The sequence below is a fragment of the Notolepis coatsorum genome (assembly GCF_963971535.1).
Source record: "Notolepis coatsorum genome assembly, chromosome: 9".
NCBI lineage: Eukaryota > Metazoa > Chordata > Actinopteri > Aulopiformes > Paralepididae > Notolepis > Notolepis coatsorum.
This window is the reverse complement of record NC_140173.1, coordinates 66,880,208-66,896,807: the sequence shown is the minus strand read 5'-3', so window position 1 is coordinate 66,896,807 and position 16,600 is coordinate 66,880,208. Positions and strand designations below refer to the sequence as shown.

The 16,600-nt window shown below is 42.5% G+C and overlaps 1 protein-coding gene across 1 annotated transcript in view; it reads left to right on the top strand.

Annotated features, from left to right (window-relative positions):
* ninl (ninein-like) overlaps positions 1–16,600 on the top strand; it is a 106,360-nt gene that overhangs the window by 70,854 nt on the left and 18,906 nt on the right. The window contains exons 12-19 of the mRNA XM_084322141.1: positions 1,729–1,839; positions 3,335–3,421; positions 4,086–4,233; positions 4,764–4,832; positions 5,435–5,559; positions 8,597–8,677; positions 15,773–15,906; positions 16,252–16,389. Of these exons, the coding sequence (XP_084178267.1) occupies positions 1,729–1,839; positions 3,335–3,421; positions 4,086–4,233; positions 4,764–4,832; positions 5,435–5,559; positions 8,597–8,677; positions 15,773–15,906; positions 16,252–16,389 (893 nt within the window). The remainder of the gene's footprint in view (positions 1–1,728; positions 1,840–3,334; positions 3,422–4,085; positions 4,234–4,763; positions 4,833–5,434; positions 5,560–8,596; positions 8,678–15,772; positions 15,907–16,251; positions 16,390–16,600) is intronic.

Below are 16,600 nucleotides of genomic sequence, written 5' to 3'. Positions count from 1 at the left end.
TTTCCTCTCTGTGCGTTCAGTAGAAAGCTATCAGGCTGCAAGCTAGGCTAGCTTAACACAAATTAATGGAAGTGGATACGGACCGCTAGCCTAGCTTAAAACACTGGGAGATGTCTTTTTGGCCAACAGCTAAGCTAGCTGGTTCATATCCACTTAATCATTTGTGCTAAGCTAGGCTGGCTTGCAGCAGCCTGATAGCTTTCTACTGAACGGACAGAGAGGAGATTGGTATCCATCTTCTCGTCTGACTCTGGAGAGGTTGGTGAGCAAATGTTCTCATAATGTTGGTGTGTTCCTTTAAGACTAGATCAGCCTGTACAGCTAGCATCTAGAATTCTCTCTGGCCTGAAAGCAGTGTTGGCGTGATACAGGCTGATAATACTACTACTATTAATAATATTAAGTCAAGTCAAGTCAAGTCAGTTTTATTTGTATAGCACGTTTACAAATGACTAACAGCCAAACCAAAGTGCTTCACAACATGATAAAAACACATACAATGCAATAAAATACACTAGAAAAGAGGTAGAGTACAGTACAGTGCAAAGTGCAAAGTGCAATAAAAGAGACAAGAAAATTTGATAAAAATGCAGAGTGACAGCTGACGTCATGTATAGATGCTGGGCTAGCTCTGGTCAAAGGCCAGGGAGAAGAGATGTGTTTTGAGCAAGGATTTAAAAACCTCCAGGCTCTGGGCAGATCTTATGTGGAGGGGGAGGCTGTTCCAGAGTCTGGGGGCAGCAGCAGCAAAGGCTCTATCTCCCCTGGTTTTTAGCCTGGTCCTAGGCACCTCCAGCAGCAGCTGGTCAGCAGACCTTAAGGCTCTGGATGGGGTGGGGTGATGTAGGAGCTCAGCTAGGTACGGTGGAGCCAGCCCGTGTAGTGCTTTAAAAACAGTCAGTAAAAGTTTAAAATCAATACGGAAACGGACGGGGAGCCAGTGGAGAGAAGCCAGAACTGGTGTAATGTGGTCACGTTTCCTGGTACCGGAAAGCAGGCGGGCAGCCGCATTTTGTACCAGTTGCAGGCGACGAAGCAGCAACTGGTCAATGCCGATATACAACGCATTGCAGTAATCCAGCCGGGTCGAGATAAAGGCATGGATCACCCTCTCCAGATCCTTCTGGGAGAGGTATGGTTTGGTCTTGGCTAGGAGTCTGAGGTGGAAAAAGCTAGTTTGGACCACCGAACTAACCTGCTTATCAAATTTAAAATTTCTGTCGAAGATTACTCCAAGGTTTCTGACAGAGGAGCGGATATTTGAGCCCAGGGGGCCTAGAGCAATGGCTGTAGGGTCAGGTGAATCATTACTAAATAAAATTATCTCTGTTTTGCGCTCATTTAAGTTGAGAAAGTTTGAACTCATCCATAATTTAATATGGATGAGTTCAAATCAAAATATGGATGAGTTCAAATAAAATTACTGCTTAATTTAATTAAGCAGTAGTCTGCAGACCCACTTGTTTGATGGGAACAAAGTAGACGTATATACGATGCATCTTTCTTGACACAGTCTGTGTGCCTAAACATAAGGATGGCCCACATTCCAAACTCTATGTAAATTATTGATCAAATGGACATTTGTACGGACTAGGCCGTCACCCAGTCCATCCAAGTGTCCCATTAGATTAGTCTGGAGTGTGTGTGTGTGGCTACTGTCCTTTGACACGTTATCTGTGGCAAGCGACACCCTGTTAATCCAGGTGTTTCCTCTGTGATCCTTAACAGGACAACGGGCATCTGGAGGAGGATCTGAGCCTGATGCAACTGAAGCTGACTGAGGCAGAGGGCACAGTCTCGAGACTACAGAGAGACCTGGACCTGCTGCTACAGGACAAGGTGACACGCACACGCACACGCACGCACACACAGACTGATACACATACACACGCACACACACACACACACACACTGACTGATACATACACACACATGCACACGCACACACACACACACACACACACACACACTAGCCCAAAAGCGACCCCTTTTAGATTAGATTAAAATGTATTGTCTTTTTTTTTTGATCCACCTTTTCTCCCATTTTTTCTATATTTTTTCTCCCATCCCAATTTCGTATCATCCAATTCAACCCTCCCCTGTCACGAACGCTGTTTCTTGCCTCCCACAAGCCGGCTGCAATGTGGACTAAGTCATACATAGCACAAGTCCCCTCCGGTACTTGAGGTAACAGCAGTCGCATCTTTTCACCTGCGCAGCTCGATCTCTCAGTGTCGAGGAGTAACGCGTGGGAGGCTCACGCTGCCCCCGACACTTCCTGATTCTACTGCGCAGGCGCACCAACCGACTTGTAGGAGTCGCTTGTTCACAACGCCCGATCCCCACCCTTCAGTTTCCCTCCCCGTAATACGGCCAATGTGTATTACTGCGGACGACCAGCTAAACTGAAAACAATGTGGAGAGCTGGATTCGAACACGCGAATCCTAGCGTCTCCACACTGGTGGCGAGTGCCTTGCCCACTACACCACCTAGCCGCCCTGATTAAAATGTATTGTCATCATGCAGCACAAGTACAGTACAACAAATACTTTTGGCATCCAACCAATGAGTGTAAATGTAGCAGTAAAGTGCAACAGCGATATACAATGTACAGGTGGTTAAACTGGGTACAAAATATACAAATTAGTACTACTGAGCGTAGTGCTAATCAGATGTATGTACAGAGTTGTGTTATATAATTAGAGACGGTATGACTACTACTGGCCAGCAGCATAACTAGTAAGAGAATATGTACACTACAGATATAGATATAGTAAAGGACTATGTGCAGGCAAGTACAGACAGAGGATGGGTATATATATGCGGTGAGAATAAATATATATAGTATATACAACATTATAGTACATGCTATCATACAGAGCTAAGGGTTATGTGCAGGTGTACAAGCTAGTATATGAGGGGTTTTCAAAGTGAAGAGCAACAAAATAGTGTAATTTCCCTTCTCTCTCTTATCATTGTGAGGACATTGACCTCCTGACCTACAAGGTTAACTTTACAAGAACACATAGAGGAAGATGGAACACACACACACACGCACACGCACACGCATACACACACTGGTGCATCTAATTGTGTTTGGTAATTCATCCCTAGAGCAGTGAGCTTTGTAGCCAGTGTGGATGAATGATTAATGAAGGTTTCCTGTTTTTATATATATATATATTTATTCTTTTTTTCTTCCTCCAAAGACGATCAACACCACTATCTCTTCCAGTTGAACACCGTACCTATTTAGCTCTTAATAACTTAACTCCACATTAGACCTGTTGTGTTTCTAAAGTGTTCCCTCCCTCCTCTGGTCATGTGACACAGTTTGGGAACCTGGACGCCAACATCACAGGACTGACTCAAGAGGAACGCTTCACCGAGATCATCAAAGAGTACGAACTGCAGTGTCGGGTAAGAGAGTGTAGTGTGCAGAGTGTGTGTATGTGTGCATGCCTACATGTGTGTGTGAGGGAACCTGAAGCCACCACGTTGAGCGTGGGTAGCCTTACATGCCTTGACCTCATTGTGGTCACTACTGTTTCCATTAGCGTCCCCCTTAGCTTCCGCCTCGCCTGCTGCTGGGTCTGTGTTTTTTGTGTTGATTTAAAGGTAGTTGTGTTTCCATAAAGATGTTTAATAAGTGTCTCGTTTAACCCAAACGCCTCCCGCGTGGGTCTGTAGAAAGTGAAGGTGAGCATCACGTCGTGGACATCGTTGAAACAGTGTGGTTTGACGTGCACTCGCATGCATACTTAGTTTGGGTGTTTTATGACAAGAGGATGCAGTAAAAGTAGGCATGCTGTGTGTCCTAACTAGGTCATGTATGCATGCCTGTAATGCCTGTCACCACTCTGCTAAATGATATGTGTGTTGGTATGTGTGTGTGTTGTGTGTTGCTATGTGCGTGTGTTGCTATGCGTGTGTGTGTGTGTGTTGGTATGTGTGTGTGTGTATGTTGGTATATGTGTATGTTGGTGTGTGTGTGTGTTGGTGTGTATGTGTGTATGTTGGTATATGTGTGTGTTGGTGTGTGTGTGTGTGTTGGTATGTGTGTGTGTTGGTATGTGCGCTACAGGAGCTGCGGGACAGGAATGACGAGTTGAACTCTGAGGTGGAGATCCTGAAGAGCCAGGGGACGGGACGCAGAGGACGCCGGCTCAGAGACAACACGTCCACGCCTGCCTGGTCCAGCCAACGATCGCTCACCACCGAGTCCGACTCTGGTAAAGCACCCCTCCCTCCACCAAGGGACTTTCAACTTTGCTGTGAACAGCTGTGTGTGATCATCTGCTTTTTCATTAAAGGTTCATCAGGCTCTCACCAAGGTATTCCTGACTTTTTAACTATAAGCCGTTGCTCTCGCAGGATCTGATCCCAAGCCAGCAGTACTGATGTGTGGTTTCAGAGGCGGTGGGTCTTGATCGGTGACCATTAATGTTCACCATCTCTGGACACGCAGCTGTTGAAGTTTATACATCCTGAATGTTCCTAAGTCAGCTTCTTACAAACATAATAGACTACAGTGATTAGACTACGGTGATTGGACTACAGTGATTGGACTACAGTGATTGGACTACAGTGATTGGACTACAGTGATCGGACCGCCTCCTACCACCTCTCCGACCCGCCCTCCTCCCAATAGTGCATAGCAGCACTTGAACACGCCCCTCTTTGATGGACACACGTCCCACTCTCTGCTGTTTCAGGTCCAATCTGTGCCTCTTCAATAACTCTTTATCTCATTTTGTTCTAGACGACCCAGAGATGAAGAGGGGCGTGTCTCCCTTCAACAGGAAGAAGCTACAGGTGGCTGACAAGAACGGTAAGAATGACAAGTGGGAAATATTAAAGGAGATACTGGGTTATGAGGCCTAGGACAGGTCTGGTATTATACCTCGGTAATCTGACACAGGAAAACATACAAGGAGGGGACAGATACGTGGTGAAGGCACTGTTAGCAGCCAGCAAGAAAACCATAACAAGAGCATGGTATAAGGTGGACCCGCCCACAAAGGAGCAGTGGTTGAGTATGGTGGAGGAAATATGTGACATGGAACGTTTTACACATATTTTGAGGGTACAAGAGGAGAAATGTGGGTTGAAATGTGATTTTTTTTAATATAAAAATGTATATAGAGTATAAAAAGTTAACGACACTACAAACTGGGAGGGATGGAATTCGAACATGATGTTGCATTATAGATAAGGGAGAAAAGACCACAAGTCACATTATGTTATTTTTGTTTGTTTGTTAGTTTATTTGTGTCATGTATGTCATTATAAATGTAAAGAAAATGTATTAAAATGTTTATAGGAACTAAAGACACTTTATTCTGCCCTTAATTTTGTATGGGAAGCACAAATCCCTGAGCTTGTGCTCGAATTACAACTGTGTGTGTGTGTGTGTGCATTTGGTCCCCTGAGGCCTGGGTTCTCTGGAGAGCCTGCCCGGTCCCATAGTGAGCATCGAGACAGAGCTGGCCATGGAGCAGCTGAAGGAGAAGCACAGCCAGGAGTTCCACGACCTGAAGATCGAGCTGGAGACCAAGGTATGTCGTCACCTGAAATCAACCCAAATGGTAAATCAGTCCTATATGATTCATATTTGAAATTCCGTAAAAGGAGAAATGCAGTTAAGCCGAAGACTTTAATTGATTTCCAATTTACTGTTTGTAAATTGATAAGATAAGATATTCCTTTATTGATTCCCTTGGGGAAATCAGCAAGGGGGAGGTACAGGTATGGGCAGGGCAATGACAGAAATACATAAATAATATATTTTTTATATTCAGATCTAATTTTATTGCCTATAGGCAATACAATTAGACCTGAATATAAATGATTTGTTAAATGGAAACGGTGTAAACAATAATGACCGTGCCCAGCGCTCTTGACCTCAAGTCTCGAAAGTCGAATCACGTCAAATCACAAGAGAAGATTTTTTTTTTTTTTTTTTTTTTTTTCTATTATTACAGTTTGAATGTTTTAAGAAAATATTTTCTATAAAAGCAAACAGTTATAGAATCTCTAATGGTAACAATTCTTTGTTTAAAAAAGGCTGTTTCCGTGTGACTTTGGTTATTGCGTGGGGGCGGAATCAAATTTGCATGCAAATCAAGACGAGTGCTTTCGTTGGAGTTTCGAGCGACGCCCATAAACAACACACATGGCCTCTGTTGATATTATTTTGTTGAGAAACTTTCGGCTTCAGGAAAAATCCCTTTACAATCCATCGGATTAATGAACGAGGTATTGGGCTTTGTTAATCGTGTCAATGACTCTGCCTCGGAAGGTAGTTGATTTCCATGGTCTGTCGTGCAACGTTCTGCTTTCTTTATGGGTAAGTTGTTGATTAGTTGTTTATTTAGAATGTTTGTGTGTGGTACGGCCCTGTTGGACAGTGAAATGTGTACCTGGAGAAATAAAATAAAAAAATAATTAGACATTTTAGTTTTCTAAGCAGATATATATACTCTGAAAACTTTTTTGAAAAACAGGGCTTTTGTGGGGCGGACCTGGGATGTGGGGGAGTCCTATTTCTCGGGGTGGATGGCGGGAGGGGGTTGTATGTCTATAAATGTTAATACAAATTTAAGTTTAAAAAAAGAAAAACTGGGCTTTTGAGGTGATGAAATCACTGCACCCAGGCAGCAGTGGTTCACAAAAAAATGTCAGAGTATATATCTGCTTAGACAATTTATTTATTTATTAATTATTAAAAAAGAAAATACACAGGTCACAACATGTTTACAGGAACGTTTTGGACTTGTATTTGGAGTGTATTTCGTGACTGTTGGGAACTAGGCTACACTGGCACACCTACTTCCAGTGAATGACGCTAAGCTAGGCTAACGGTGCGGCTGTTCCCTAAGTCTAATGCATGCATAGAGAAGAAAAGGGTATATATATGCTTGTATAACTCCAGGGTAGATGGCAAATAAGCTAATTTCCCAAAAAGTTGGCGTGTTCCTTTAAAGCAAAAAAAAACAGTTTTACAAGATTCAAATGAGCACATATTCTTCAAACATTCTCAGATTTCAACGTATGACACATAATTTGAAAGCTTACATTCTGTACTTTCACAATCTGGAAAATGGAGACATGTGCCATCAATCGCTGGTCGCATATAATTAACGCTGAAATATACAAATGAACAGTGTAAACAAAGGTGCAATCTGTTATATTATTATGTTACAATAAAATGTATATAGGCAATAAAAATAATGATAGGCAGGGTCAAAGGGCAAAGACTCCACTCACTATAGTTAGTTGACTCTTAAAACCCAGCTTCTCTGGCAGTAAATCCATTCACAGAGTACAGCAACTTGCAATGGGCCTGGTCTACAAGATACACTACACCACTAAGGTACCCATGTACATGTCGAAATACTTCCCAAAGGTCAGTGAATACCACGACCACAACACCAGAGGGAGTTCCACAAATCATGTTAAACCCAGATTCGGCTCAAACAAGGGACTAAACACGTTTAGCAATTATGCCACATCAATGTGTAACGCCCTACCCACAGCCGTAAAAAAATGTGAATCCCTACCCACCTTCAAAACCGCTCTCAAAGAGCACCTACGGGAGGCTGCAATTCTAAACTGGCCCCTGTAAATGTCCAAACCCCCCCTCCCTATGCTTGCACCCCCTACCCCCACCCACCCCCTCCCAATGTACAGTCTCCTCCCCCTCGTATGTATATATTTTCTGTTAGGATCTGTTTAACAGTACTGTATATTTGCATATCTTGTATGTCACAAATGTAACAGTACTGTATATCTGTATGTCATGTATGTCATACATGTCCTGATTAGATTAGATGATTAGATTAGATTCTTATATCTGTATATTTGTATGTTGTGTTGAAAATGGGGTACCCTGATGTAAACAAGACGAAAGTCTTTCTCTGGTCTGCATCCCCTTAACAATTGTGTGTATTGAGCTGTAGTGTACTGTACCCATTCTGCAATCTGTTAATTAACATTTTCAATCAATCAATTAATCATTCATATTTCTTGTATCTGATTCAGCAAACAAACAGAATGACCAGACATGTATTTGTGTGATTTGGGGCAAATTTTTTTCTATCCCTCTCCATGTTCCTCTCTGTGTCCCTCACCATGTCCATGTCCCTCTCAATGTCTCTCTCAATGTCGCTCTCCATGTCCCTGTCCATGTCCCTCATGTCTCTCTCAATGTCTCTCTCCATATCCCTCTCCATGTCCCTGTCCATGTCTCTCTCCATGTCCATGTCCCCCTCCATGTCCCTCTCATGTTTCTCTCAATGTCTCTCTCCATATCCCTCTCTATGTCCCGCTCATGTCTCTCTCCATGTCTCTCTCCATGTCCTCTGTCTCTCTCCATGTCTCTCTCCATGTCCCTCTCAATGTCCCTCTCCATGTCCTCTGTGTCTCTCTCCACATCCCTCTCTATGTCCCGCTCATGTCTCTCTCCATGTCTCTCTCCATGTCCTCTGTCTCTCTCCATGTCTCTCTCCATGTCTCTCTCCATGTCCCTCTCAATGTCCCTCTCCATGTCCTCTGTGTCTCTCTCCACATCCCTCCATGTCCCTCTCTGTTCAGGTGAACTACTATGAGCGCAGCATGGATCTGATGCGTCAGAACATGGATGTGGAGCGTAAGGACATCTCTCAGAGCTTCAAGGTACGACGGGAGAGGCTTAACTTCCCATGGGAACAGACAGACCCGTACTGTATGAGAACCCTGGCAACAGATAGACCCGTACTGTATGAGAACCCTGGCAACAGATAGACCCGTACTGTATGAGAACCCTGGCAACAGATAGACCCGTACTGTATGAGAACCCTGGCAACAGACAGACCCGTACTGTATGAGAACCCAGGGCTACATCATAAATCGGTACAATAGACTAATAGTTCAGATCCCGGCCCAGGAGTTAAAAAATTTGAATCCATATCTGATCCGATCAGATTTTTATATCAAATTTTTTGTGATCCAGGATCAGACAACTCGGCCAGATTTTGTCCCGGTATTTCAAAGCCATCCAGAATAGGATCACCCTGATCCAGATTCAGACTTCAAGATGACTAGCACCATGAATATCAGTGCTTTAATCCTACTGATCTCCATCTAGTGGATATCTATAGACATCTATAATGTCCAATTATATTGTTAAATACATAAAGGACATAAAATCATAATGGAATTGTAATTAAAAAAAAACTCTCACTAGGGTAACAACAAAAAAACATTAATTCAAAGGCAGCTACCGCCCTGTTTCTATTCTCACCTCCATCTCGAAAGTCATGGAAAAAATAGTCTATGAACAGGTCGAAAAGTACCTAGCGGAAAAAAATCTAATCTACGAATTCCAATCTGGCTTCAGAACATCCCACTCCACTGACACATGCCTTCTCTATTTGAATGACCACATCAAACAAGAGGTGGACGCAGGCAAATACTGCGGCATGGTCATGCTGGACCTACAAAAGGCCTTTGACACGGTCAATCACTCCATTCTGATTGACAAGCTAAAAGCAATTGGTTTTGATAGTCTATCAGTGAGCTGGATGCAATCCTACCTTGAGGGGAGGGAACAGATGGTGGAGGTAAACGGTACCCTATCCCCCCCCCCCCCCCTCACAGTGAGCTGTGGTGTTCCACAAGGAAGCATACTAGGACCGCTACTGTTCCTAATTTATGCAAATGACATGTCGTCAGCTTGTGACTGCAACTTGTTCCTGTTTGCGGACAACTCAGCCCTGCTGGTCTCTGACAAGAACAAGTTACAGGTTGAAAAAACCCTCAGCTCGGAACTAGGCAGAATCTGCATATGGCTCGCTGATAACAAACTATCATTACACATGGGCAAAACAGAGTCCATTCTCTTCGGTTCAAATAACAAACTCAGCAAGACTGACGGCTTCTCAGTTACAGTGGGTGACAATATTGTCACAAGGAAAGATGAAATTACCTACCTGGGTTCCATCCTAGAGGCTAATCTCTCCTGTGACAAAATGGCATCCAATGTAATAAAAAAAGTCAACCAACGAACTCGATTCTTGTACCGGATCTCCTCTCTGGTAAACAAGAATACCCTGAAGACTCTGGCAGGAGCACTCATTCAGGGGTACTACGACTATGCTTGCACCTCATGGTACCAAAGCACCTCAAAGGCGCTAAAAACAAAATTACAAACATCTCAAAACAAACTGGTCAGACTACTGCTTGACCTTACTCCTAGAACCCACCTCACCCCTGCCCACTTTGACAACCTAGGATGGCTTAGAGTAGACGACAGAGTACAGCAACTTGCAATGGGCCTGGTCTACAAGATACACTACACGACCAAGGTACCCATGTACATGTCAAAATACTTCCCAAAGGTCAGTGAATACCACGATCACAACACCAGAGGGTGCTCCACAAATCATGTTAAACCCAGATTCGGCTCAAATAAGGGACTAAACACGTTTAGCAATTATGCCACATCAATGTGGAACGCCCTACCCAAAGCTGTAAAGGAATGTGGATCACTACCCACTTTCAAAACCTCTCTCAAGGGACACCTACGGGAGACTGCAATTCAAAACTGGCCCCTGTAAATATCCTAACCCAACCCCCTCCAATGTACAGTCATTTACCTAGTATGGTTTTGTCAATAGTCCAATGTACAATTTTGTTTGTTTGTACAGTGTCTCCCCCCCCCCCCCCCCTCAATGTACAGTTTTGCTTGTTTATACAGTGTGTCTCCCCCCCCCCAACCACCTCCAATGTAAATTACCCAGTATGGTTGTCAATATCCCAATGTACCCAACCCCCCCCACCCAACCTCCTCCAATGTACAGTTTCTACGTCAAATGTATATACTCCCTTTTCTTGACTCCTTCTGTATCACAAACAGTACTGTATTTGCAAATCTGGTATGTCATAAATGTATAGATGTAGCAGTACTGACTATCTGTATGTCATGTATGTCATATATGTCCTGATGAATTGAAAATGGGAGACCCTGATGTAAACAAGACGAAAGTCTTTCTCTGGTCTGCATCCCCTTAACAATTGTGTGTATTGAGCTGTACTGTATTGTACCCATTCTGCAATCTGTTAATAAAGTTTTCAATCAATCAAGCTGATCATCCAGGCGTGCTTTGAGGAGCTGAATTTTAAGTGAGGTTTCAGTTTGCTGAAGGTGATGAGTGATCTTTTTTCTTTAATCTAAATTACATTTGTGATTGACAATCTTTGTTGTGATACTTTTATGAGCATAAACATTTATGTCATCAGCATTTGGTTGAAAAACAAAATAGGCCACCACAAATGGGACACATTTCTTTTTAATAAAATGTATTTCCCATGAAGGCTAAAATGTGTATTATTTCAGTTAACAAACTTTGCCATCTTATTTATATTGAAACATATTTTTTAATAAATTGTATAGTACATTTAGTTCATTTAGACCACAGGATCACCAGCACTCTACACTGATCCCCTGGTGTCTTTTTTGTAATGGGGTGTAAAAAACCTTTTTATAAGGTTTTTCCAACCAAATTCTCGCCACTTACTTGAGCATGTTGTTTCCCCATTGTAGTTTACATATTCGATCCCATTCCTCCCCAGAAATTATCAAATTACACTCTTTCTCCCATTTCTCCTTAATATATATTGTGTTGATTGAATTTCATTTAGCCTGACAAAATCCACTGTATAGTCTATACAATCTTATTACATTTCAATGATCGACTACTTCTACTTCCATAATTCCTGTTTCACCCATTTCTAATGCTCCACCTAAGTTCTGATTGAAATAATGTCGGACCTGGAGATACCTAAAGATTTTTCTTTGTTCCAAACCATGTTTTCTCTGTAGATATTCAAAGCTCTGGAATGCCCCCTTATGGACAAAAGTAAAATAGTTTGTAAGGCCCTTTTCTACCCACATTTTAAATCTAATATCCATTTTGTTGGGAGGGAAATCTGTATCGTATGCACACCATCTTAACATTCTAAGAGTCTCTCACACCACACAACTTTACTGTGTCCTGCCAAATCTTCAATGCTACGTTAATAATAATGGCATTGTTTTTATTTGTCATGTTGTTTATTAATTCACTATCTGCAACTATTGCTGCTATTTGAACCCCTTCTGTCATTGCACTCTCAATTTCCTTCCCTCTTGCAAAGTATGATGGAGAACACCAACATACTAAAGGCCTCAATTGAGCTGCATAATAATATTCACGTAAGCAAGCAAAGGCCCATTCCCCCTTTTTCCTTTCTAGTGTTTTATATCTGATTCTGTTTTTTTCCCCTTGCCATAAATTGATATTCATTTGTCCCATTCTATGCATTAGCGGATATCTCCACTGGGAGGGTCTGGAAAAAAAATCGACAATCTCTGTAGGATAAGGCGGCCGGGTGGCGCAGCGGACTAAGCGTCTGCCTGGTATCGAATCCGGCTGTCAGCGGTGCCTCCGGCTTGGCCGGCCATCATACTGGCACAATTGGCGGTGTCAGCGGCAGGGAAGCCGGTGGGTGGTAATCTGGTCGTTGTAAACAGCGACTCCTACAGGTCGGTCAGGACGCCTGCACAGCGAGGGAGGGAAATGGTGAAGGTAGTGTGACCTCCCACGCGTTACACTTCGCCAATGAGAGTCCTCGCTGCCAGGTGAAAAGAGGCTGCTGGCTGTCTCCTATGTATCGGAGGAAGCATGTGATAGACTTCAGGGCTCCCTAGACCGACCAGTTGGGAGCACATGCGCGCAACAACCAGGAAGGGGAGGGGGGAATTGGCATAATGACTAAATTGAGATGGGAGGAAAATACAGAAAAATAGGATAAAAAAAAAATCTCTGTAGGATGTTCATCTTAACAGAGTCCACCCTGGAGCTCAAACTCAAGAAGGGGATGAGGCTCCACCATAATACTTTAGTTTTACATTCAAAGGCCCATAATTGAGATCAAATCATTTCGAGATATCTCTTGGCAGATTAACACCTAGGTATTTTATTGAGTCTGCATCCCATTTCAGATTATAATTCCCTCTAATATGATTGGGAGGATCATAATTAAATGTAAGTACTTGGGTCTTCTGAATATTTCATTTATAACCTAAAAGTGTCCCATATTCCTCTAATAAACCCATACGTTTTGGGATTGTCTGAGTGGGCTGCGCTAGATATACCATGATATCATCAGCAAAAAGACTATGTTTATGCTTGCCAGCTGCCAAGCCTATTCCCTTAACTCATTGATTTGCCACGCTGTTTTTCCATCTTTACTCCCTGGCGCCAGCGTTATTGACCATTTTCACGATGTTTGCGGACCCATCGTATATTCTATATTATAGCTATGGAGACAATAGTATGGCTCATTTGACAGGCACTATTTATACTCCAACAGGGACAAAACTGGTTATTTCTACATACCTTCAATTGTGCGCTATACCACGCAAAAGATCGCACCGTTTCACAATAATCCAGGCTGGTTTTCTAGATCGTGAGATATAGTGTTTTGTGCGGCGTATGCGCAAATCTCGTGGATGCTCGCCTGAAACCTATATTATTTCCAGGTCAAAGGTAAACACGACCATGTTTCTTCACAAAGCCATCGTTACAATCATGCAATCATTACAAAAGCATGTTTTATGATGGGGTTCGGTGAAATAGACGTAAAATAGACATTACCTTTGTCAGAAGGTACACGAGCATATGTTTCTTAACAAAGCCATCGGCTTCAAAAAGCATGTTTTAATAGACATTACCTTTGTCAGAAGGTACTCCACTCTCGCTCCAAGTGTCTTGAATCAGAACAGGATCAATACATATAACGTTAGGTGGCCCTCATCCATTGTCTTCTTCGTCTATAGTCTGCTCGGGCCAGACTATACCACGGAGCCAAATAGGTTTCCTCATCGGCTGGTTTGACTATAGTATTTTTATGATTTACCAGAAGTGCTGAGTCCAACATAGTCTGGTGGAAACGCACTTTATCGTCCATAATCATCATCTATATAATCCGTTTTGTCTTCTTCATAATGTTCAATAGTTCGCTCTAGGCGATCACCATTGTCGAACGTTAGATTGCTGTAGTTTGCTCAGTGCTGCCATGCCACTGCTGGGAGTGCCCTAGTGATCCCTAGTGATTTGGTTACTCTCAGCCCAGTTCATAAGATAGGCGATACTGCCACCTGTCAGGATTCAATCGCCATTGCAGGTCCCAACCACACTCACAAAGGCCCATGCGAGTGTTTAGAATAATAAAATTTAAAAAAAAGGAACTAAAAACGAGATCTCATCAGCTGGCTCTCAGAAGCAAGATATCTCGTGATTGGCGCTCAATGAGTTAATGTCAACATTTTGCCCTGTCCATTGGCTCAAAGGCTCTATAAACAGGGCGAATAGGATCGGTGAGGCGGGACATCCTTGCCTGGTTCCACGTTCCAGAATGAAGGATTCAGATAGGTCCCCATTCATTTTGATCCTTGCAGATGGACTGTCATATAATGCTTCGAAATTTGCAATAATACACTCATGGAAGCCAAATCTCGACAGCACCTTATATAAAAAGGACCACCTAACAGAATCGAAAGCTTTCTCTGTGTCCAAACTTACAAGGGCTGCCTCTATTTCATGTTGTGTGATATGTTTGTCTGATAATGTGTAGTGACCATCTAATGTTGTCTTGTGTTTGCCTTTGTCTAATGAAACCTGTATGGTCCAAATTAATGAGTTTAGGTAGGATCTTATTTATTCTTTGTGATATTATAGATGTAAACAACTTATATTCCACATTTATGATTGTCACATCCTGGTTGGACGTACACAATCTCGTTGCACTGTATTGTACTGTGTAATGACAATAAAGTTAATCTAATCTATCTAAGACACTTACCGGGTGAAAACTACCACATTCTAGTTTGTCTTTCCCTTCCCTCGGGATGACAGATATTATTGCTTCCCTCCAAGAGGGTGGAATTTCCCTTTTCTGTAGTACCCAATTAAATGCCTTCAGTAATGTTGGGGCCAACTGTTCTCGGAATGATCTACGGTATTCAGCAGTGAAACCCTCTGTGCCCAGGGATTTATTTGCCTTCAACCTCGAAATTGCAGAGTGTAAATCCTCTATTGTTATTTCGGTTACCAATGGGCAAAGCATTTCAAAAACTTCTGGGTAAGTGTTTGACAAATAAGTGGCACAGATTTTATGTTTAGGTAAATATAAAATGCACAAGTGAAAAAGAAAAGTAAAGTACATGACGTACCGTCTCCCAGGAGATCAAAAGATTGTTTCAGTCTCTTCATTTGCCCGGCTGTGATATGAAGCAAGCAAAGTGGTACGTATACAGCCAGGAATCAGCAAAGTGTAATCCTGCTGAAATACCACCCTTTGTAGCTGAACCACTGCCTCCTGGACTGTGTCTTATTCCACATAAAAGACATGTACAGACAGTACATACTGCTGCTAGGTACTTACTGCTGCTAGTAGCCATGAGGCCAGGCTTTATATGGTTAATGTGGTAGCTAATAAATAGAACTTGTGAAATCCCAGTATCATGGTCGATGAGAGTGGCTTGAGTAGTCGTCTCCCTCCCTGCTCTCCATGTACCACCATTAAGACACACAAACGTGTTACACCAGACACCAGGCTATGGACACTGCTCATAAATAGTTTGGATGGGTTAAATGCAGAGAACAAGGTATATGCAAAGAATGTACTTTGCAAATATAGGAATTTTATTTCCTGAGACAAATTATGTGTCCGATTGTGACTTTGCAGATGGAGATCAGTGAGCTGGAGGACCAGAAGAGCCACGCTGAGCAGCAGATGAAGAACCTGAAGGAGACCCTGGAGAAGCTCCAGGCCCAGCAGGGAGGTCTGGGGGCGGGCTGGGGCTCTGATCAGGAACGCAGGTGAGGAGGAGGAGGACAACTGTGGTGATGATGATGTTGATGACTGTGGTGCTGATGATGATGATGATGACTGTGGTGCTCAAGATGATGATGATGATGAGTGGTGGTGATAACTGGTGGTCAAGATTATGATAAGGAGGGGACATTTGTTGATGAATATGGATGGTATTTAATTTATTGCTACAAAGTTAGCTATATATTTTGGAGGATAAATCAGATCATCAATGATTGTTATAACGATGATAAGATTATAGCATCTTTTGTTGATTTGTGTGCCGGCCATGGGGATAATGAATTGTACTTATTGTCAGGGACAACTGATTCTAATCTAATCTATATATCCAGGATCCAGAGAGAACGGGCTGAATTGGAGCAGAACTACGCCAGAGAGATAAGCAACCTGGTGCAGAGGCTCAGTGCTGAGAAGGACCAGCTAGAGGCGGAGCTTAAACTCAAGATGGACCAGGAAGTGATGGCTGTAAGGTGGGACACCGTGGCAAAATATGTCTTACATACTTCATACACATTAATTTATATAAAAACACAAAACACGCATATATCCTATTTACACTATATACTATATACATATATACAAAGATATATATATATATATATAATCACCTTTCTTGATGCACCTATGATGGCCATAGCATTTTGATAATGTACAAATTAATATAATTCATATTATATATTA